The sequence below is a fragment of the Bombus fervidus genome, chromosome 12, assembly GCF_041682495.2.
Source record: "Bombus fervidus isolate BK054 chromosome 12, iyBomFerv1, whole genome shotgun sequence".
NCBI lineage: Eukaryota > Metazoa > Arthropoda > Insecta > Hymenoptera > Apidae > Bombus > Bombus fervidus.
Window position 1 is genome coordinate 10,502,701 of NC_091528.1, and position 22,473 is coordinate 10,525,173.

The 22,473-nt window shown below is 43.0% G+C and overlaps 1 protein-coding gene and 1 long non-coding RNA gene across 4 annotated transcripts; both read left to right on the forward strand.

Moving 5' to 3' along the window:
* The first annotated feature begins 1,732 nt into the window (after positions 1–1,732).
* Positions 1,733–12,025, forward strand: LOC139992664 (transcription factor Sox-9-B). 3 transcript variants are annotated; one of them, XM_072013760.1, is made up of 5 exons: positions 1,738–3,218; positions 6,345–6,473; positions 9,070–9,403; positions 9,493–9,800; positions 10,198–12,025. In XM_072013760.1, exons 1-5 carry the CDS (start codon positions 2,980–2,982, stop codon positions 10,463–10,465), a joined length of 1,278 nt encoding a protein of 425 aa, XP_071869861.1. In that variant the 5' UTR covers positions 1,738–2,979; the 3' UTR covers positions 10,466–12,025. The 3 variants fall into 3 exon arrangements, with proteins under 3 accessions (XP_071869862.1, XP_071869861.1, XP_071869860.1); XM_072013759.1 differs by having other exon boundaries at positions 1,750–3,218; positions 6,327–6,473; XM_072013761.1 differs by lacking the exon at positions 6,345–6,473 and having other exon boundaries at positions 1,733–3,218.
* A 6,481-nt stretch (positions 12,026–18,506) lies between these two features.
* On the forward strand, positions 18,507–18,904 carry LOC139992869 (uncharacterized). The gene is made up of 2 exons (XR_011801223.1): positions 18,507–18,722; positions 18,801–18,904. It is a non-coding gene; the product is annotated as an uncharacterized lncRNA (long non-coding RNA).
* Positions 18,905–22,473: the final 3,569 nt, after the last annotated feature.

A 22,473-nucleotide genomic window follows, 5' to 3' on the forward strand; every position in this document is an offset into this window, starting at 1 on the left:
GGGATAGAAAGAGAAAGAGAAAGAGAGAGAGATAGAGAGAGAGGAGAGATCGAAAAGCGTGGCAGATATAAAATAATGATTTCACCGATTCCCGGGGGTCCTGTATCGGAGTTGTGTCGGACACTTGAAAGGATACGCGGTCCTCTGGAAGAGGGGGCCGCAGGAGACGATGGGTACCCGACACATGTAGCCCCCCGGGTGGCGAGCACCGCAACTCTCGGACCCCCAACGGTGACACGAGCTACGTTACATTCTGCAGCGTCATCGAGCCGGCACGATGTCATCGTGTACCGCGTAAGCTGGTCGCGCGACGCGTCGGTGGTTCCGAGTTCGATTTCCTTGCTCCGAACCTTTTGCTTCTATTCGAGGGGGGGTCTCGCCCGGTCGAGGAAACTCTTTGGTCGCGCGACGAGAGCATCGTGGCCGGTCGACGACGTGACGACTGGTAAAGGCGACGCGTTTCTTCGGAGCGGCCGTGGTCGAGCACGACCATCGACGAGATCGCATTTGGTGCATCGCCAGGAAAATTGCACGCTCCTCCTTGTGACGTCGTTATTGCCAACAACTGGCCGACCAATCGGCTTGCTTGCGTGGGAGGAACGAAGAGGGACGTAACGAGAGAAAGAGAGAGGAGCAGAGAAAGGAACGGAGAAGTAGGTGGAACGAGAAGGAACCCGATTGGTCCTACTCCCGGAGGATATCGTGGCCATAGACGCTCTCGTCCACGAGGAGAGAGACGAGTCCGAAATAAACGATACTGAGATTTTTGGGGGGGCTGACAGTCGGTAGAGAATCGAATGTTCGAATTTGATTCCAAAGGACCGAAGCATTTTCCCTGTCGAATAAAATGCTGTGAGCGAGATCGTTGACTTTTAAACGTGTCTTTAACCAGGCAGGACGATTCGACTCGTTGTTCGAATTGTCCATCTCTGCGACCAAATAATTCCTTTATTCAAGAATCTTCTACCTTTTCACGCGTTATTACATTTTATATCTGCAAAGAGTAAAACCGACCCAACTTTATTCGCTCGTCTTCCTTCATTTCTCATCTCGTCATCGTGGCAATTTCTTGTTGGAGGATGACTCGGGTGATAACAGGTGAATAAATAATAATAATAAAAAGTTCACGCTGTCTCGTTGTGAAGTAACGACAGATGTCGTCAGGAGGAATTCTAAACAGACAGAAATCTACTAATTAAGTGTCGTATGTATCTATAAGATTTACCTATGAAGATCACATATACGATCTTCAAAGTTGCGCGAGCTAAATGGTTTACCGATAAATATTCTAAAGGGAATTTTCTTACAAGATTTAATCGATCGATTGTCTTACAAGTAAAGTACTAAATAATGTAAAACCTACTAGACTTTTCCGATGTACGTATAGCTGAAATTTACAGCGACGAACAAAGGTATCGGCATAGATTTCACTTTTCTGCAAGATCTTGCGTACAACTTACAATAAGTCAGAAGCGTACGAATACTTTTGTCTCTTGTATGCTATATCTTAGAAGTGAAAAAGATAGGACATTCCAGGTAAGAAAAGCAACTTTGCACAGCGAAAGGTAATGATCTGGTATTAAAAGCTGGATCGAGAGGAGATCTCTCCTCCGTCGGTCCGTCGTCCATCGTCGGTCGTCCGTCGACCGTCGGGCAAACCATCGAGGGTCCCTTTCCCCTCGTCTCGGGCTTCATCGGTGGGCACGATCGTAAAGCAACAAGTGTTAGCAGCTCTTCGGCCCGTCGCTCCGCCCCCAACTAGCAGCCGCTGCTGAAGCGATCGGTGGAAAGTGCCCTGAGGCGATTCAACCACCTCACTCGAGCGTCGATCGCGCAAGCAACTAGAAATCCTCGACCCACACTCAGGCTTTTCGTTCTTGCGTACTTCGTTTCGTTTTCCTTCGAGTACCGAAAGACTAGCGCGATGTTTATGGTCGCCGCGCGATCCTGACACGCGCCACGTACCATTCGTGTCTCCATCGAGAGTGATTACTTTTGTCGACTCTGTCGCGCGAGGCGAAGTGACAGGAGTGTCGGCCGCTTGCCTGTGTTCGGAACTACCACGAAAATCTTCCAACAGGTTCGACGGAACACACCAGGTGGAAGAATCGCGAGCCTGAGCGAATTTTCGCCTACAACCTGTGAGAATCTATGCATCGAATTTATATAGTGAATTTCGTGCACGACAACTGGAAAAGTCTTCGTGGTGGCGTTTAAAGATCCCTGTGCCATTAAGATCGTGGAAACGTGAATCGGTGATAGCTGGCGAACAGTAGGATCTTACAGAATCGGAAGCGAACGTCGATCGCGAGAAGCGAGGCTATCGGAAGTATTTCGACGATAGAAGAAGTTCTAAGAAGTGACGGCGTAAGATCGAGGCCGAGAAACCGTGGAATACGCAGCATTCAGCTTTGACTCGTGCGTTCTGGAACGTCGATCGTTTACAGTTGAAGAGAGAAGGAGAGAGTGCGGCCGATAGTGGAAGCAGAAGGAAAAAAAGAGTAAAACGGGCCGATACACAAAGAAGAAGAAGAAGAAGAAGAGATTAGAATTGCCGTGGCTCGAGTCACGACGAGAAAAAAGTCGTTGGAAGATAGGCCGAGACCTCGGCGAGTTGCCGACGGCTTGGCATGCATACCCGTTGCGTTTGCTCGGTTCGTAATCGAGTGCAAAATTAATTAAACGTGACAAACGTGCGCGCCGCGCTCCGATACCAGGCCATCTCGCGTCGGAGGGAACGAGCCGAACAGAAAAGAAGAGAAATCACCGACGCAGCTGGAACAGAAGCGCGAGAAACGGAAGTGACGTGTTACCGCTACGATAAAATGGTAATTGCAATTAATCGATGAACCGTCGCTGGGTAACGTGCACGTTCTCCTTCGAACGATGAACGCTCGTAGCGCGCGATAAATCCGTGGATTCGTCGGACGCGCCATCGTTTCTCTTCTTGCTTTCGCGATCGAACAAAATTGAGAGAAGATGAACGATATCATGGGTGAGGCATCCGGTTCGATTTCGTCGAGCGGCGCTGCTGCTAATTCCGTCAACTCTAACAGCCCCATCGCGACTAATAGCAATGGAAGCAATGGTAACAACAATAATGGAAAAGCGTCAGCTGTCGCTGCTACGGTCGCCGCGAATGGAGGCGAAAGAATCAGCGCAGCGGTTACCAAAGTTCTTCAGGGATACGATTGGACCCTGGTACCTGTTGCTACCAAGTGAGTTTTACGTTCCACGCTTTCTACATAACGCTTATCTATAGTCGATACGCATTTCCGAAGTGACGAGCTTTACCCGCGCCAACTAAATATCCGAGAGAATTTTGCATTATCACCACTGTCACGTAAAAAACGCGAAAGCTTCTTTTCCTCCATTTCGGAGCGATATTTAGCAAGCGTCGTTAGCGTTCGCGAAGACGCGTTTTAACGCCAAGAGTTTAACGCGTAGCGGAAAGAAAGAGTAAAACGATGGAAAGGCAGGGAGGGAGAAAGAGAGAGAGAGAGAGAGAGAGGGTGTAAACGCGCGCGGTCTAAGCTTTAAAAATACGTAACGCTAACTTAATTATGACGCACTGGTTTCCTCGGCTTGGGAAACGGCTCGTGGAAATGCGTCCTCGGCTGCCAATTAACGCAAATTAGCTAATTAATGCCCGATCTCGTTGCCTCTGTCTTTCCTCTCTGTTTCTGTCCGTCGCAGCGCGTCGATCGTGATTTGTGAGAAGCGCGGAGGAGAACCCGCAAAGGATGAGAGAAGCGATACGAGAAACGGCGTTTTTTCGTTTCGCGTATCGAAGGAGGGGACGACGAATTAATGGTCGGCTCGTTGCGCCATACCGACGATCGTTACGATTCGATAAAATCGAAACGCGGATCGCGAAGGGATGACGCAATCTTTCTTCTATGGCAATGCGAAGATTCGTTATTCTGCGATGCAAACGCCATTTAAACGTAGCCGTGAATCTCTATCGAGACGTTTTTCCAAAATTCTGTTATGGAACGAGCATAGGTGTACAGTTAACTCACGGAAAATTTTCTAGCTACGGTTGAAATCTCCGAGCGTGTATCGCTATGCGCAACGGCTTATCGCGCTAACCCTCAATTATACAGGGTTATCTCGGGGTAGCTAAAGGGGGTACGATGTTTATTCCCGACGATAGGGCCCGATAAAATCGACTAGTTTTAATTCCCATGAAATCCATGAGAATGCAGTCGAACTATCGCGCGTTTCCTCCTCTCGTCCCATACGACCATGTAATTCCTTCACATTGCTCTTTCTCTTTCCCCTATCCTGCAACTTATCGTTTACCTAGAGCTCGTCTATCTTTCAAAGTCCGAATCGCGATTAACATTTTGACGTTAGAACGCGAATTTCTTTCGTGATATCGCGTAACGGAGAACGGAACATCGTGGAAAAGAAAGAAGCATAAACATCTCTCTATTTCTTATCTCGCGACTTGCGAATTCAAACGACTTGCGTCTAACAAAAATTTATCGTTCCAATGAAATGCGACTAACTTTTCGACATTGAAACGCGAATTCCTTTCACGAAATCGCGTAACGAGGAACGTAACTCGGGGAACGAAAAGTCGTAGAAACGAAAGAAGGGTGTAGCTGCTGCGTGGACGGTGCCACGCCTACGCACGTCAGCTAGTACTACGCCAAACCGCGTAAACGAGGTGCAAAGACTCGAAGATTTTTTGCGTATCTAGGTAAACCGCGTATAGCGGAGTGACTCGCGACTGCTGTGAAAACCCTTGTTAGTGGACCAGCGCTAATTACCAACGGCTCCTCGGGTTTGCTCACGGATTTAACGCCCCTCTTATTTCAAAGAGGCCGAAATATATACGAGCCTCTTTTCTCAAATTCTTTCTCGGCTGCTTCCTTCCAATATTCGCTCTCTATCCCTTTCTCTTTCTCTCTCGAACGTTTCTCTTTCTCCGTGACACACAGAGTCTTTCGAAACGGTTGCGGCTGTGCTTTTTAAAAGTCTCTCCACCTTCGGCAGCAGGGACAGCATCCCGTTGCCGACAGGTCGTCCGTACGCGTATCTCGGTGAAGCGCGTTTCCTTCGGTTCCTAGCCGGTCGACGTCTGGGGTTTTGGTTCGCGTAAGGTCCTCGAACGAGGCTCGATTAATCCCAGAAAGAAAACAGCACGAGAAGGGCTTGTACGGCAATCACGTCAGTCACGTCAGTCGATCCCTGGCTGGACGAGGCAACGGTTTTATGAAGTCATCTTCTAGGAAAGAAAGGGATACGTCCATTCCTGCTCGTCACCCGTTGGCAGCGCCGGTGTTATTTTAAGGCCGGTTTTAAGCGTGCCGCGTTCCGCAGGATGACCCGGGGGTAGCTTGGTAGAAAACTCTTGATACACGAGCACGAGGATACGTCGCGATACCACCAACCTCTTGTTATTTTCTCGCAACCAGTGTCCCCGGATTGATGCGTTTTCCAGAATTTCTATCCTTCGAACCTTCCGTTCCTCGTCACTGTAATTCCGTCTTGTCACTGATATTCGGTATTTCGTAGCTGGAAGGTTTTCTTCGAATCGGCAACCTGCTTTCCGAACGATTCGCAGGATGACTTGAAGATAGTTTGACTGAACATTTTCTATGCGCGAGGATACGTCGCGATATGACTAGCCTTTGGTCATTTTCTTGCAACGACTGTTACCGGATCCATGTATTTTCCAAAATCGAAGGGTTTGCAGCAATAAAGAGACAGCTCAAAGATTTAAGTCGCACTTATTGGGAGGAAAAGAAAGGCATACAGCGACTGTAAAACGTATTGACACAGTACTATAGCATTTTCAAACTAATTAATTTGTTCCAAGAATTTACATTAAATTTTGCATCGATAGTACTTTATATGGCTACAAAAATCCCACATACTGAAACTGAAACGTAGAGCTGATAATTACCTGATAATAATAAAACAAGGGTATGTGCAAATACATTTTATAGCCGCTGTAGCTGCCACGTGATATCGCATGAAATATAATTCATATATAAAAGCGCAGAAGTTTATTGCTACGAATATTAGTCGACCAACAATTCCTGGCACGTTTGAAAAAGTACTTGGTTTTTATTAATCCAATCAAATTACTAGAAAACGAAGCTGCCTCCTCAATCTCTATTTCTATCTTCCATCCAAACGTTTCGCTTCTCGCTACATAAATCCTTTCTCGCCACGAATATTCGATAGTTAATAACTTGAAAATTTCCTTGAAATTGGTAATGGGAATTTTTAAACGATCTCTCGTTTCCGTGTACGCGCTGTATTCGAAGAAAACAATTGTTTCCAATGAAGATAATGTCCTCGAATTGCAGGGGTTCTGGTGATAAAAGAGCGGCCCACGTGAAGAGACCTATGAACGCGTTTATGGTGTGGGCTCAAGCTGCAAGAAGAATACTCGCCGATCAGTACCCGCAGCTTCACAACGCGGAACTGTCCAAAACACTGGGCAAACTTTGGCGGTGAGTCTTTAGTATGCTACTTTTATCGAACAGACCGGTGGTTGGTTGATCGCTAGGAAGAGTTTGATTCTGATTTCTTCGGGAACTTCTCGACTTGCGAGTTGAAGCAACAGTCCACGCGACCACTTGTTGCCTCGTTCTATTTTTACCCGCGATTTGGCGAGCAAGCATTTTTTACGGGACGCATACCGAACACATTCTTACCACGTGGCGCCGAGGCTGCACGTGGTACGATCGTTCCCGGTTGACAACGGCGCGAACCCCGAATCCGTTGTAAACGGGTCAGCGTTGTCAAAACCGGAGCTAAAGCCGGAGTCACGGCTTGTTCTATTCTAGTCTAGGCTTTTAGTACAGCATGTGGAAGTGATATAAAAGAGAAAACTAAAGTAACGTCTTTGTCAAATTTCTCGACTTTTTAGATAATGACGCGTTCTGCTACTCGAAAGCAAAATACGATGCATCTGAATACAATTTTCTACGAAAATCGCGAAGCTATCGTTGTACCAAATGACAAGCGACGCGTAACGACTGTTCGATCGATCGATCGATAGACGACGCGACGGAAGAGAAAATGGTATACTCCTCGTTGTGAAAGTCGCGAGAAGGGAACGATATTCCATTTCCTGATCGAGACTAACGAGATGCCCTGGTGGGTCGCACGAGCAAGGATCACAGGACCTCGCCGACCACATCGATCAGAACCCCTGCGGTGAATCATTTTACAATGCCGCCCGATCGCGATTCCGATCACAGATACCCTCCGCGTATCTCTGTCTTAACGTCAAAATAGGAGCACAACACGACCGATCCGAGTTTTGCTGCAGAACTTCGTTTATTTGGAACGGAATCTTAGTTACTGTTCGATTAAATAAATTACAATTTGTCGAGCCCGTAAGAAGAGAGTAAGCATCGCTTCTAGCCATCGATACGTCATCAATCTGAAAGTTGAAATTCAAGATGAAATTCATAACAGCATAATCAAAGATCGGTTGGTAAACTTCGATTTTTATAAAAATCTTTCGTGTAAATAAAAAAGCATTTACCGACAACGACGCGACGCAAGGACGGAAGAACGTGCCTTTAGAGTCGTGTTGTTTTGCGTGGAGTAGCGTCGCCGTTGTGCGTCGAGTAGCTCTAGTCGGCGTCGTCGGATTATTTGCAAAAAGAAACGGCTTGCGGGCTACTATCGATGTAGTCGATATTTACGAGGGACCAGGTGTAGGCGTCGGAAATAAATCTTGTCCTTTTTCTTCCGGCTCGAAAGGTATCGCGTTCGAATATTAGACGCGGTGTTTGTCGACAAAACGAAAACAGATAGGCTCGGTTCATCCTTGGCGCGTGCTAACAGCTGCCGGCCGGTTCCTGCCTCAGATAAACGGCCCCCAAGAATCACAATAAACTCCTTGTCCCCGTCAGGTGAATTTTTCCGAACCTGCCCCTTCGTCGCTCGACGTTTCGTGCAAATAACACCCGTGACGAACAGGTAAATGCATCTTATCTGACGGAAGCAACGTCTCGATTTTGCCGCGGTTTTGCTTCACCCTCGATACCTCGAACCTCAAACACCATCATCGCCGTAGTCATAGACACCGCGACGTTATCGTGGCTCGTTTTCATCGCGATTTTTACGTACGGTGTCAGATATACCGGAATAACGCACCGCAGATAACGTATAATCGCGTGGCGGAGAGAGACAGATCCAAATTAGCTAACCCTGCGTTGCATCTGGCAAAGAAAAAGAGAGGCTGCGACGAGTCGCTATCGTCAAGCCCTGCCAAACAAAAAAAACCTCGAGGCAAAGTCCGTTGACCAGATGGAGAGTCTCTTTTCTCTCTTTCCCAGTGACGACTCGCGCGCGTTAACCTGCGCGTGTACCCGAGGAAAACGAGTCAATTCGTCATTTGCCATTGATTTATTCTCAACGTAATATCGCTTTGTTCGTGAAATTTTCAAATCGTACAAAATTTTAAACGTAAGCTGTTCGTAGTCTAGAAATTTCTGGTCAAAGTTAAAAGACTAGGTACTGAGACTTCGCGCGATATTTCCTTTCCTACCCTTTCGTCTGGTCACCTTCAAGTTTGATACGGGGTAGAGAAAGGAAACGCGAGGCGGGAAGAGCAAAGAGCCTAGAAGCGTGGAATCGTTGCTGGAATCCTCGAGATCTCGCAGCCGAGACCGGAAAAGCTTATCAGTCTTGGGGCTTTACGAGCCCAGTGGGAACATAAACACGAGAAATTAAAGACTAACACGACAAGACGGGACGGAGCTGGATGAGACGAGACGAGATTCGAGTTGCGATGCAGTCGAACGAGAATCGCTCGAGTTCCCGTATATACTCGATGTACGCGTGTGCGTGAACTGCGCCCTTTAAGACTCTACGCGGCGAGAAACACTAACCAGACCTCCCATTTCGACTCCTCGAGTGTATCGCGTATGGTGATAGAAATGCTCTCGTTCCAGCCTCTTCTGCGCCGCATATACGCGAAGAACCGGGTGCGCGCGTGTGAACCTTGATCGACGACCGTCGATGACACAAAACGTCGCAAGATCGCGCTAATTTCGTCTGATCTCTTGGTTTCTGGTCGTTTGATCGCAGGTTGCTGTCCGACAGCGACAAGAAACCTTTTATCGAGGAAGCCGATCGTCTCCGCGTGATCCACAAGCGCGAGCATCCGGACTACAAGTACCAACCTCGTCGTCGAAAGCAAAACGGGCCGTCGGGTCGAGAAGGATCGCCGTCGAGAAACCAAAGCAACGTGACCTTCAACGTGTCCAGGTCGTTGAAGCAAGAGGACGCGAGTCCTAGGGGCACACAGGGACCGAACTCGCCTCAGAGCGGAGTTAGTTCTTCTCCTCCGACTACCCCTAATCAAGGATTGTCACCCCCGACCCCTCCCACTACCCCGCGCGGACAACATTACGCGAATCAGGTAAGAACGTTTGAAACGAAGAGGCACGCGAGCCTGTACTTTTGAGAAGGACCGATGGAAGCTAAAACGGAAGGAAATCTGGTTCGCAGGGAAATCAGCCGCAGCCAAATAGTACGATGTATCAGCAAGACTTGGCGATTGGTTCGTCGAGCGATTCACCGCATCAACATCAATCAGGAGTCGACTTCAGGTACATCGAAGTTGGAGATGGTTTACCAATCGAGGAGGGTCAATTGAACGGTCTTGGGTCTCTGGGCGGCGTTGGTTTGAACCTTCCATTGAACCTTCAAGAATGCGAAGTCGAGAGCAACGAGCTGGACCAGTACCTTCGGCCTCAGGTGCCGGCGGTACACGTAGCCGCACCAACGACCACCTCCTCTCAATGGATATTCAACAGGTAATTATTTCTTGCGTTTAGTCCTGACGTAGATGAGCCATGTTTTCTCTCGAGCCAGCACAGTGGCTACAAAAAGTACAGATAGCTTGCGCTTTACGAGTTTCTTATCTTGGAATTTCTATCTTAAATTGCACGCGGTGAAAGTTAATAGGAATGTCCCTTTCTTTGAAAAACGCCGATTTATGATTTACGCTAAACGATTAATTTTAATTTGCATCTACGTCATAATTTGATTGGAACAATAATTTTAACGTGTTCGTAATCTGTATGAAATATCTTGGAAATAAATATAATAACGCAATACGGATAACCCAGTGTCGTTCGCGTGGCAGAACTCGCTTATCTGCATGGGGTTTTGTTCGGAAACTTCGAGTCGCTGAAATATAACGTTTTTCAGATACGAGGAGGAGATCGAGAGACCGAACAAGAGACACTGCTCGGAGCAACCGATCGCCGAGACGTCTTGGGAAGATAGAGCGCAGGCGGACATTGTCAGATACCACGAGCTTCAGCCACCACTTCCTCCTATGCAGTACATATCCTCTTCCCATAATCCACACTATTCGCACACGACTACGCAGATGAGCCATCCGCACGTGTCTACGTCCTACGCGCAATACCAACGTTACGTACCTGGTATCGAAACTTGGCCCCATTACATGTAGGAACAAAGAGAACAGCGCGATACGCACGTCGTCGCCTAATCGACATCTTTCCAGAGACTATTCTTTGGAAACTTAAATGGTAAATCGTGTCCCCTTTTACGAACTAACTATATTATTAAGTTTTCTCAAGGTTACATATTTTATTGCTGACTTTTCCAAGCGTGTCTGTATGTGTGCGTGTATGTGCACGAGTGTGTTCGACGTATGCATGGTGCGTATGCTATGTGCGTACGCGTACACTGCGTCCTATAATTATAAAATCACAGGAACAATTTCAATTAATCGTTTAAATTTTAACACATTCTTTTCACGTCCTAAAAATCGACAAAGACAAATAAAAGGAACCGAATGTTCTATTGTTATTGAATGTTAGGCGAAAAATAGAAAAGTTATCGTTTACAGTGGTTACAAATTGATAGTATTTTGTGATAATAGGTATGTGTGGGCAAGTGAAATTTCAATCACGACAAGAGTTAACCACGACATATAAAAATTGAAAATGTTTAAATGATGTTATCATTACGATGTAGTGTAGTGTGTTTGTATGGGTGTGCGCGCGTGTTGCGTTAGCTCGAGAGCGGAAACTGAATCGCGTGAAGTCGAATTAATTAGAAGTTTCCGCGTTTCGAGTTGAATACGTTTCGTGATCGTTGGACGTTTGGAGGACATAGAGATGTTACGGCGCGCACAGCCACGATCTTACTCCATGACATCATTCCATGACAGTCGGCCATTCCAAAGCGCAGAATTTCAGGCTAAACAAACAGCTCGCTCGATACGGTGGCCTGCCGCGCGATCTAAATATAATAATAATATATAAGGCTCGAAGTGTAAACCGGCCGCTGCGCTGGCGAGTGCGATTCGGTTGCGTATCGAAGCTGCCACGCTCTTCAAATAAACCTGCGAAATTCGATCGGTCGTAGTTGCATCGCCAAAGTCACGCGACATGGTTGTATCACGTCCACGTCGACGTTCTCTCTGCGAATTTCGAGTCCGAAGGTGCGTCAGGCAGAGCTGTTGGATTTCTCGAGAAAGGAAGACTTGGTTAAAATGTCCTATCAATCATTTTGAAAGCGAAGAAAATCGGAATTTTATTATTTCTGCGATGTTTGTTTCTTTTCATTCGATTTAAAATACCTAGGCATTGTTTCGTAACATCCTATAATTATTATACGTAAGTATACAAAGAGATAATGTACTATTAACGTAGCAATTAATTAAATGCTTCAGATAGTGGGAAAGACGTAGTAACAGTGACATACGCTCAACATGTACTAATGTGCGGGGGTTTTTAGATTAATCACTACATTTCGTACGAAATTACCAGGTGGTCTAATACTTGCGAACAGGGATGTGCGTATTATTTACGATAAAATGCCTTGAACGTTATAAACAATGATATAATAATATAAGCGAAACGTTATAAACGAATAAAATCATTTGACAAGCAATTAGGGCAAATAAATCAAAGTGTTTCTATATCTCTAGAAGAGACACAGAGTTTCGCAACTTTACATAAAAGATAAAAGATACGTTGTAAGAGAATTTCGAGCATTTTAACGTACGTTGAAAAATGAAAAAAAAAAAAGGAAAAACGCTAGATAAGACATTTTAACTGACGATGAATTGAGAAGAGGGAAAAGTTAGAAAGTTCGATGGGTTCGTGTCGAGCGATGATCGACGAGACAAGAATCGAAGCACGCGATCGTCGCGGTAATTAACGCAGGTATTAACGCCGTATTCGTTATGCTACCCCGATAGCCGTGCTTTTGTACTTACATTTATCGTTAGATATACATGTATTTATCGCGCCGCCTATAAGAAGCGCGAAAAGCGTAGAGCGTGTGAACATTTGACGCGCGAGCGTCCGAAAAGTTAATTTATAAGTACGACGGTATATTCTAAGGTTTGTCGGAATAAAGAAAAGAAAAAAAGAAACTGTTACGAGTTGAGAGATAACGATTGATCGTTAACCCTTCCTTTTCGCCAGGCTATCGTCGAGATTTTTCTGCCTGGCTTGGAGATAAGACCAAAGGATACACGGTGGTAGAAACGTGAACGTCGTTACGCGACAGATTAATAAAATCGAATAAGACGCATCGAATAAAATTTTTATTTGCCAACTCAATTTTATCGACGATTAAAAAGATCTCGGAAGTTCTGACGAAATGACGCGAAATACGAATGAAATGAAACATAGAGAAAAACTGAGCTTGACGGGCTAAGGATCAAGCTACCGTCTATCACTATGTTATTAATACTTCAAATTCTTTAAATTGCATCAAATCGAGGAGAATCTCGGTGGAAGAAACAACGACGAAGGAATATTTAGCGGATCCTTGGAATTTCTTGTACAGGTTGAGTCTATATTCGCACTTAACGCAAAAAAGACCTAAAAATGTCCTGAAATACTCAGGGAAACAACGTTTTTTGGAAAAAATACAAACTCGCCTTGAACAAATTTATTTACTACGATTATTAGGTGGCTATGGATTTACAGAGCGGTTGAAAAGTGATTTGATCTTAACGAATTTCCAGTTGATCTCTGTTAATCTGGAAGCGGAGCTCCTTGTCGCAGCAAGCCCTTTAATTTACCTTTTTTTTTTTTGTCGTATTAAAAGCGTCTCTCTTGCGCGTGATGTAGCAGATTATTTAGTCATCGCAGCTAAAAGAGGTTGCACTTTGGTGCAATACGACGGCAATTACATGGCGCAATCCGTTTTCCTTGTAAATCTCGCCGAGCCAAATGAAATCGGTCGAATCAACCGGGTTGGTTTTCGCTGGTCGCGCGTTTAACTGCTGCCATGATATAAAACAAGCGAAAAAAGCCAAATATTTGAGCGGTTCGTTGAACGGGCTTAGGGGACGAGGGAAATAGAAGAACCGCGAATGGACCGTTCTAAGTTTCCAAGAGCAAACAGGCCTTATCGCGGAACGAATATCCGTCCAACGAGCGAACGTGGGAATAGTCGTGTCGCGACTTTTACGCCACTTACCCGCGTCTCGAGATTAAACGGCTGGAAGGCCCTCGTATGTTTTTCGTCCAACGCGTGACGCTTCACCGTTTTTCGGCCCGAGGCGCCTTCGAATCGACATTTCCTCCTTACATACGCTGCCGTTTATAAGTATTTAAATACCTACGATTCGACCAAAAATTCGATACTTTTGTTAGCCAGCTCCCCATATCCGAACTAATAGGAAGACAAAAATCATTTTTCCGATATTTCTGATTTTTATTCGCGCAAACAGAGACGAAGGAGATCGTCAGCTGCCTCCGACATCCAAGGACACTGTATTCTTTGGCCACTAAACTATGTAAATTTTCGACGCAAGAACATATTGTCATTTTCATTTGCCACTTATGAATCTTTGCATCCTACACCTTTAAATCTATCGTAAATGTATAACAATCTACATTTTAGAAAGAACTACGCCTCCATCATATGCCGTATTTACATTTGCATCGTGTTCGACATCGATCGTCGACGTAGAGATATCGCGTTGGGTGACGGTGAATTTTTTTCACCGTCGAGAGAAAAACGAGAGGATGAAAAAGTTGACGAGAGTCAGCGTTCCGCGCAGCTGTTTGGTTTTTTCGCGGTTGTTCGTGTCGAGATATGTTCGTACATAGGAATGGATCAGCTAATTCGCAGCGTTCTCTCTTCGTCTAAAGATTTGCCCTGTCGATCTTCCTGGAGTTCGGTAAAGTTACGTTACCACGAGGATTCTTGACCCCGGAAATGGAACGCGCCTCGATCCATCTGCCACAATAGATTCCATTGAGCGAGTGACGGTCGAGTTTATCTGTCGGTTCGTTTCGGAGCACACCTTTTATCGTGGACCGAAGATTTCCAAGATTCTTCCGCGAATGGGAGAAAAAATGTCGAAATCTCGGTCCGGATACGAACTAACCGATGGACAAAGAGGCATTCAGTTATAAGTTATCGGGACGCTCGGTCGATATAATTAATTTACTCCGGGCTCGGTCTCCGCGCGCTAATCACCGGCGCGCTTTTAATCTCGGAATCCATAAATATCACGATGCTGAAAGACGGAGGAGGGAATTCTCGCGAAAGCAGGAAGCGATCGCGCCTTCGGCTCGTTTTTCCTTCGACGTTTCTTCGTTGCTTCTATGACCGTCGAGATACACCCACGATTCGGAGCACAAATACGCGAGGTACCGTTGCATTTTGGAAGGTTGACGTTGAAACCCGAGGCAGACGTACTCGTCTCGACGGATTTTCATATCGTTAGCCTCGGATGTGTGAAAGTTTCGAAGGCGATTCGAATTCTTGAAAGTCTTGATCCATGACATACGAAGATTTTCAAGAGTTCCAAGCTTCGAATCGTGTCCAAAGCGATTCAAATTTTTCGTCACATAGAATGACTCACGAAAGTATTTCAAGACTTTTACGTCCATATTGTACGTGCTATATAAAACGCTCTAAAGTTTCGTTAATAGCGTGAGACACGATCGTCGCGATCGCATTAGTAAAATCTGTAGCCGCTCCGAGAACGTACAAAGAAGTTGGAACATCTCTACAGGAAACGCGATGTCTAGAAAAGAATTAGCATAAAGAATGCATAGTCATCATAAACAATGAGCTTATCTGTATAATTGATCTTTTACATCTGGAACGAGCCAGAGTGTGTCAAGTCTGTTCTTGAAAAAAGGAAGAAAATGATAAAATTTTCACCTTTCCCGATGGCAAAAATTTGTTCGTTCCAAGTCGTTTAGTTATAACAATATAAAAATGATATTAAATTGTGTTTCACTCCGTTGCAATGTTTTCGCAGCTTCGATTCGCTTTTCTCCAAAGTTTGAGGAGCGTAGGATTTAACAGACTCTGACTCTGGAGTGCAGATATACAGATGCATCTTCGGATTCGTCTCAAGCTTCACCGACACGATCGGACAGTCTTGTCTCGCTACAGTACGTTTGTTCGAGTTTACCAATGCAATCGCTCGATGCATCGCCAACGAAATTTTAAAACGTTTTACAAATTACAACGCGTATAACGTGAAATACGTCTATCATTGGTACGGTTACCACTTTCAGCTTAAGACGACGCTATTTTTTTCGCGTAGATGGTGTCGGGAAACCGGAGGACTCGTGTTCGGAAATCGGAGTACATTGACATCCTCCTAGATTCAGTGTACGATGTAAATATTTGCCGGCAAGAGCAGATAGGATCGATAAATTTTTGGACAGTTCCAGCATTATTCGGTGCGCGCACAAAGAGTCGTAAATCCTTGTTGCAGCTGTCCCCCGATTCTCCTATTATCGCTCGGTTATATTTTCCTTGCTATCCATTCATCGGAATCTCGACGCGAGCCACGCGAGACCGCGATACACGCGATACAGCAGAGATACGCGTTCGGCCTAATCTCGATAATGCGCGCAACCCTTTGCCTCGTCTCTCCGCTCTTCTTCGAAAGCCCGAGAATAAAATTGTTCGTCCCAGCTCGAACCAGCTCGCTGACAGACAACGAAGGCATCGAGCTTCTTATCGCTCTCGTGCAATCGTATCCCTAATTAGCGGAATAATTAACGTAATTTGGAAAACGGTCGAAGACTCGTTTTTTTTTTTCTCTCTCTCTCTTTAGCGAATTACGAGCGTATTGTGTTCCCCGTTTCGTACTACGTTTATATCGCTCTTTCGTAAAGTTGGCTAATATCTGCGATGGATTTGATCGGTGTTGCGTGCTGGTTCCTTTCTCTTATAAATAACATTAGTATTAGACGAGACTCGTACAAGCAACGAAGAATATAAATTCTATTAACTTGTCGGAAAAGTGTCTTTCTTTTACAGATCCGTCTTCTACAACGATGCATCTTTATACAAACGTGAATCTTTGTTTCGATAGAACAAAATAATAATAATAAGAATAATATAGAACGGAAATACATTATTTCCTTATAAAACGAAAGATACTTTTCGGACGATCTAATACATACAGAGGCAAATAGAAGATTTTAGTGAATTTTAAAGAGATTCATAGATATCGTTCTAAAGGCGCCAATAACTTTGACGTATTCCGTCGTTCTAGAATCAAATAAATTAAAATCTCTTTTCCTTATTGTATAGCGAGATTCTTGTTGCGCTGGTAATTCCTCAGCCATTCCTTTCGCTCGCTTTGTCTGCGATTTCGCTTCGAGGATCGTCGTCTGTCACCGCTGGAGACTCGCGTGAAATCTAATCGAATTCGATAGATACGCACGATAGGTGCCAGAAGGGGAACAGCCACGTGTGAATTTTACCGAGATCGAATACCCATACACGTTGGTCGTTGGGTTCGGGAACTACATGATCGACGCTCTTTCTCAATAGCAAGTCAAACAGAGTACCATCGGTTTATCGTCGCGTTACCATGGTAATTATACGACAGATATCGATAAATCTTCCTCCGTACTGACAGTTTTTACGTCGATCGTATCATCGAACAGGATATCCAGCTACTTACGATAGATTCGTCACTGTGATGTTTGACAGATGGAATTCAAATGGATCGCGTTTTACCGCCACCTGAATCTTCGTCTAACCTCAATCTGAAATTCCTAAAAGTCTTTGCATCGTAGCTTGCGTCTTAATCTTTCTACTCTTTTAGCGTAGCATCTTAAAACGTCGGTAATAAAATAATAAAATAACGAGATAGAAATTAGATTAGAAAGATGTAACGCAAAACGTAAGATTCTCTATTAACGATTGACAATTTCAACGAATCGTCAATGATTTTTATAGGAGTTCGTATAAAAGTAACCTTCCAACGATTTTTACTTTACTTACACATTAATCTATCAGTAAATCAGTTTGCACGTTGTTATTCGTGCGTCTGTAGGTCTAATTTCCGGGATCTAATAATCTGATATTGGGAGACTAATTAGGACGACGTAATAGCAAAAGTTCATAACTCGATACTCTTAATTTTATCATTCTGTTTATCGAGTGTCCGCTGTCCGATTTGTAGACACCGGAACACTATCACCACATAGCAGTGAAAAGGTGGAACTAATTTCTCTGTCTGTCTTCGTCGCACACTATCGCCCTCTTTGTCTACGACGAGTACATATGTCTGTTCTTGTCGCACACTCTTGCGTTCTTTGTCTGCGATGACGAAGATGCTGCCATCCATTGGATTCGGTTAGAATCACGAAAAAGTAACAGGAACGTAGAACGCGCGAGGAGGTTCTCGTTTCTGCTAGACAAGGAGCGCTATACTGCGCGACAAGGACAGATATATTTCTCTCTCCGATCTATCGAATATTCGTTAATTATTCTATTTCTGCGACAAATTCGCATCAAAAAATTCGTGCACGTTTGCGATCGTAGAACAAAGTGCAGACCTCGTGGAATATTCGCGCACAGTTTTGGAGCAGAATTTTTGCTTGATTAATTAATTATTAACGATTATCGCACGTCGCTGCGTCGTTGCACGGGAGCGACGCCACGAATTTTCGCACAATTTACGCTACGCGTAATTAATTTACCAACTTTTATGCACGAAGAATTTAGAACAGGATCTAAGGAAGCTTCTACAATTCCTTAGAGAGCGAAATAATCACGCAAAAAGTTGATATTTATGAAAAATCGCATGCCCGTACCGCGGTAGCCGCGACACTTGCTACGATAATTGTCCATAACTAATTAATTAAAGGGAAATTCCGGTCGAAATTGGTGTGCGAATCTTGCCAGAGGTTCTACCTTTGTCGTACGATCTTGAACGTTCATGAATTTTGCCAGGGAAAAGCGTAATTAACGAATAATCGTGAAATTAGAGCGAGAAGTACGTCTGTCCTTGTCGTACAATATGGCTGTCTTTGTCTGTGACGTCACTCGCGTCCGTCCTTGTCGCACGATATAGCTTTCCTTGTCTAACCTCCTCGTGCGTTCTATGTTCCTGTTACTTTCCGGCGATTTTAACCGAATTCGATAGATGGCAGTACATCTTCGTCATCGCAGACAAGGAACGCGATATTGCGCGACAGGATCAGATGTATGTTTTCGCGTGTTAGACGAGGAGCGCGACAGTGTACGACAGAGACTGCAGCACAGCGATTAGTCGCCACCTTCTCACCGCTAGGCGACGATAGGATTTCGAGGTCGACGAATCGACTAATCTTTTATTTATAACGAACGAATCGAGGGGATTAATTTGCGAGCTGTTGCATCTTCTTAATTTCTTCTTAATCTTTTAAATGCACGAGAAAAAATGCGTTCGTTTCGTTTCTCCACCTTTTCGTTCAGACGAGCGACGCGTATGTGTTGCGTGCGTCGTTAAAATACGTAAGTACACGTTCGGTCAAAATTAACGCACGATTTAACGATCTGTATAGGCATTGCGGAACAGGCGATCCTAGTTGTTCGAGCAAAAATAAGACGCAGCAACGTCGGTACAGCAGTTTGTTATATTAAAAAAAAAAAAAAAAAAAAAAAAAAACGAGAAGACGAATAATCATCGTCGCGATTAAGTACGTTGTGTGTCTGGGAGGATTTGTCGAAAGTGGATGGCATCGTTTCCCAGAATTGCCGCGGTTATTGGATATAAGGTCCGATTAATAATTCGAAAAAAATCGAACCGAACAAGAAGCTGAGGATCGTCGTAGCGTTAATTAGCAGCTGCCTATATACGATAAGAAGGGGATAAAAGATTTCCAGGAAATAATTCACGCGTATTACAGATTTTAGTAAGTAAATACCGTACGGATGCGAGTTATAAGGTATATCGCTGGCATCGTAACATCGAATTAAGATAAATCAGAGTTCGTACACGGGTAAACGTAATGCGTAGCAAACAGTCTGTGAGAATATTGTAAATATGTAAAAAATATTGCGTTGTCGATTCTTCCATTCAATTGTAAGACGAAGAAACGAGATGGCGTGAATATTGTATTGTATATTATGGAAATATTAGAAGAAAGAGAAAAAAATAAAAGATCGAAGTTAAAGTTAATCGAGTGTTTAATTATTTAGCCACCAGTAAGGCTCCTAGAACGACCAATTAAAATCCTAGAACGAGAGATACTGCAGAAAAACTGAAGTAAAAAGTTTCGAAACCAGACGCTCGAAAAATGTCCCCGTTCGTGATTCAATTTGCTCGAGTCCGAAAAACGGATCGAAAATCAGTCGACGTGACTCATAGAATTTTTACGATTCTTGGAAATGACGTCATTTCCCGGGAAACGCCAAAACTCCAAGAAATGACGTCAAATTCAGAGAATTTTCGAATGTTTACATGTTTCTTTTATTTACCTATGTTTGTTTTGCTTTCGCATTGTTTATTTACATACCGTGTGGTCTATTTACATTTTCAATGTTTATATATATCGAATTTCGGCTTTGTTTACAAACATTGGTTTGTTTATTTACATTTTCAATGTTTATTTACATTTTCAATGTTTGTTTACATTTCCAATGTTTATTTCCCTTTGTTTACAAACATTGGTTTGTTTATTTACATTTCCAATGTTTATTTCCCTTTGTTTACAAACATTGGTTTGTTTATTTACATTTCCAATGCTTATTTCCCTTTGTTTACAAACATTGGTTTGTTTATTTACACTTCCAATGTTTATATCCCTTTGTTTACAAACATTGGTTTGTTTATTTACACTTCCAATGTTTATTTCCCTTTGTTTACAAACATTGGTTTGTTTATTTACATTTCCAATGTTTGTATCCCTTTGTTTACAAACATTGGTTTGTTTATTTACATTTCCAATGTTTATTTACATTTCCAATGTTTATTTACATTTCCAATGCTTATTTCCCTTTGTTTACAAACATTGGTTTGTTTATTTACACTTCCAATGTTTATTTCCCTTTGTTTACAAACATTGGTTTGTTTATTTACATTTCCAATGTTTGTTTACATTTCCAATGTTTATTTCCCTTTGTTTACAAACATTGGTTTGTTTATTTACATTTCCGATGTTTATTTCCCTTTGTTTACAAACATTGGTTTGTTTATTTACATGTTCAATGTTTGTTTACGTTTCCAATGTTTATTTCCCTTTGTTTACAAACATTGGTTTGTTTATTTACATTTCCAATGTTTGTTTACATTTCCAATGTTTATTTCCCTTTGTTTACAAACATTGGTTTGTTTATTTACATTTCCAATGTTTATTTCCCTTTGTTTACAAACATTGGTTTGTTTATTTACACTTCCAATGCTTATTTCCCTTTGTTTACAAACATTGGTTTGTTTATTTACATTTCCAATGTTTATTTCCCTTTGTTTACAAACATTGGTTTGTTTATTTACACTTCCAATGCTTATTTCCCTTTGTTTACAAACATTGGTTTGTTTATTTACATTTCCAATGTTTATTTCCCTTTGTTTACAAACATTGGTTTGTTTATTTACATTTCCAATGTTTATTTCCCTTTGTTTACAAACATTGGTTTGTTTATTTACATTTCCAATGTTTATTTCCCTTTGTTTACAAACATTGGTTTGTTTATTTACATTTCCAATGTTTATTTCCCTTTGTTTACAAACATTGGTTTGTTTATTTACATTTCCAATGTTTATTTCCCTTTGTTTACAAACATTAGTTTGTTTACTTACATTTTCAATGTTTGTTTACATCCAGAATGTAAACAAACTTGTCGCCGAAACGTTGTACAATTTCTCGAAATTTGCTTCTCTTTTGTTGGTGAAAATGACGCGGAAGAAGGATCTCGGAGGGGATAGAGTCGAGGGTAAAGAAAGAAGATGAATTTTTCAAAATTGTTTTTTTATTTACATAAGATAATGTAACGTACAATGGCGTATACAATGGTTGATTTCAATTTTATAACGTAATGTGATACGATATAACGAATTTTTTTTTTTTTGTGTTCTTGTAATAGTGCGGCGGCTGTTTCTGGATTTGCATGCCTCACTAGTATGACCGTATCGTCCGCAAACGTCAGTGTTTTGCTATTGACAGTTGTTGGTATATCTGCCGTACGACATAACGTATGCCACTTATCATATAATTACTTAATTGAATACCTTATATAAAATCATAATTACATACGAATACAAAATAAGTAACATGGAAAATAAAAATTGCGTTTCAGATACTCGAAGCTACTTCTATCATCCAATTGTCTTTTGGCAGTTCTCCCCATATATGTACGAACTGTATTTTCCTTATTTTATCTGTTAACAGAAAGAAAATTATATAACAGAAAGAAAATTATATAATAATATAAAAAATACGTTAACATTATTAGGTAACGTGAAAAGAATAACGAATGATTAATTGAAATAATTAAATCTCTGTTGTGGAGACTACTGTGAAAATATTGCAATTTATTCCAGTCTGATTCAGAGGTTCGTCGATTCGTAACAGCGTGAGAGTTGTCCCTCGTGTATTCTTACCTACGTCCTGTTCCAACTAATTTCTAACTCGATTCTCATCAAAATCTTGAACGCGGTTTGCGAGTGAATCCTTCGATGATAGCATATTAGTCTCTAAAGATCTATTTTATCGACCGATATACCGTTCTAAAGTGGCGCTTGCAATTGGCGATAAAAAAGATCGTCCTGGGTTTTTCTATTTCTATTTCTCTAACGAAACGACGTTCTATCAAATTATCTATCAGCAATCCGCATATGTACTCTTGAACAACGATGCACTTGGTGCGCACGATGTACAGAATCGCCTAGTTACTTATCGTAGCATCGTTACCGATTCACCCTGAATACACGATCATATCGACAGATCGGTACGGCAGTGCAAGCGTTCGAAAGATCGCCACGATTCAAGTTGCGTGTCCGAGATACGTACGTTAGGCGTTAAGAAAAATACGATGAAACGGTTCCAATCCACGTCGCGACTGCTTCCCTTTCCGACGAAACCGAGACGGAATAAACAGTTTGCCGATGCTCTTCCTCGCTTGCCTTTGCCTGTTAATTGCTAGCGGCGGCTCGTGATAATTGGCATTTGGCAGAGAGTGATTCGAGATACGAGACAGCCGCTAGCTTCTTGGAAAGAATCCTTGTCTGTTTGTACG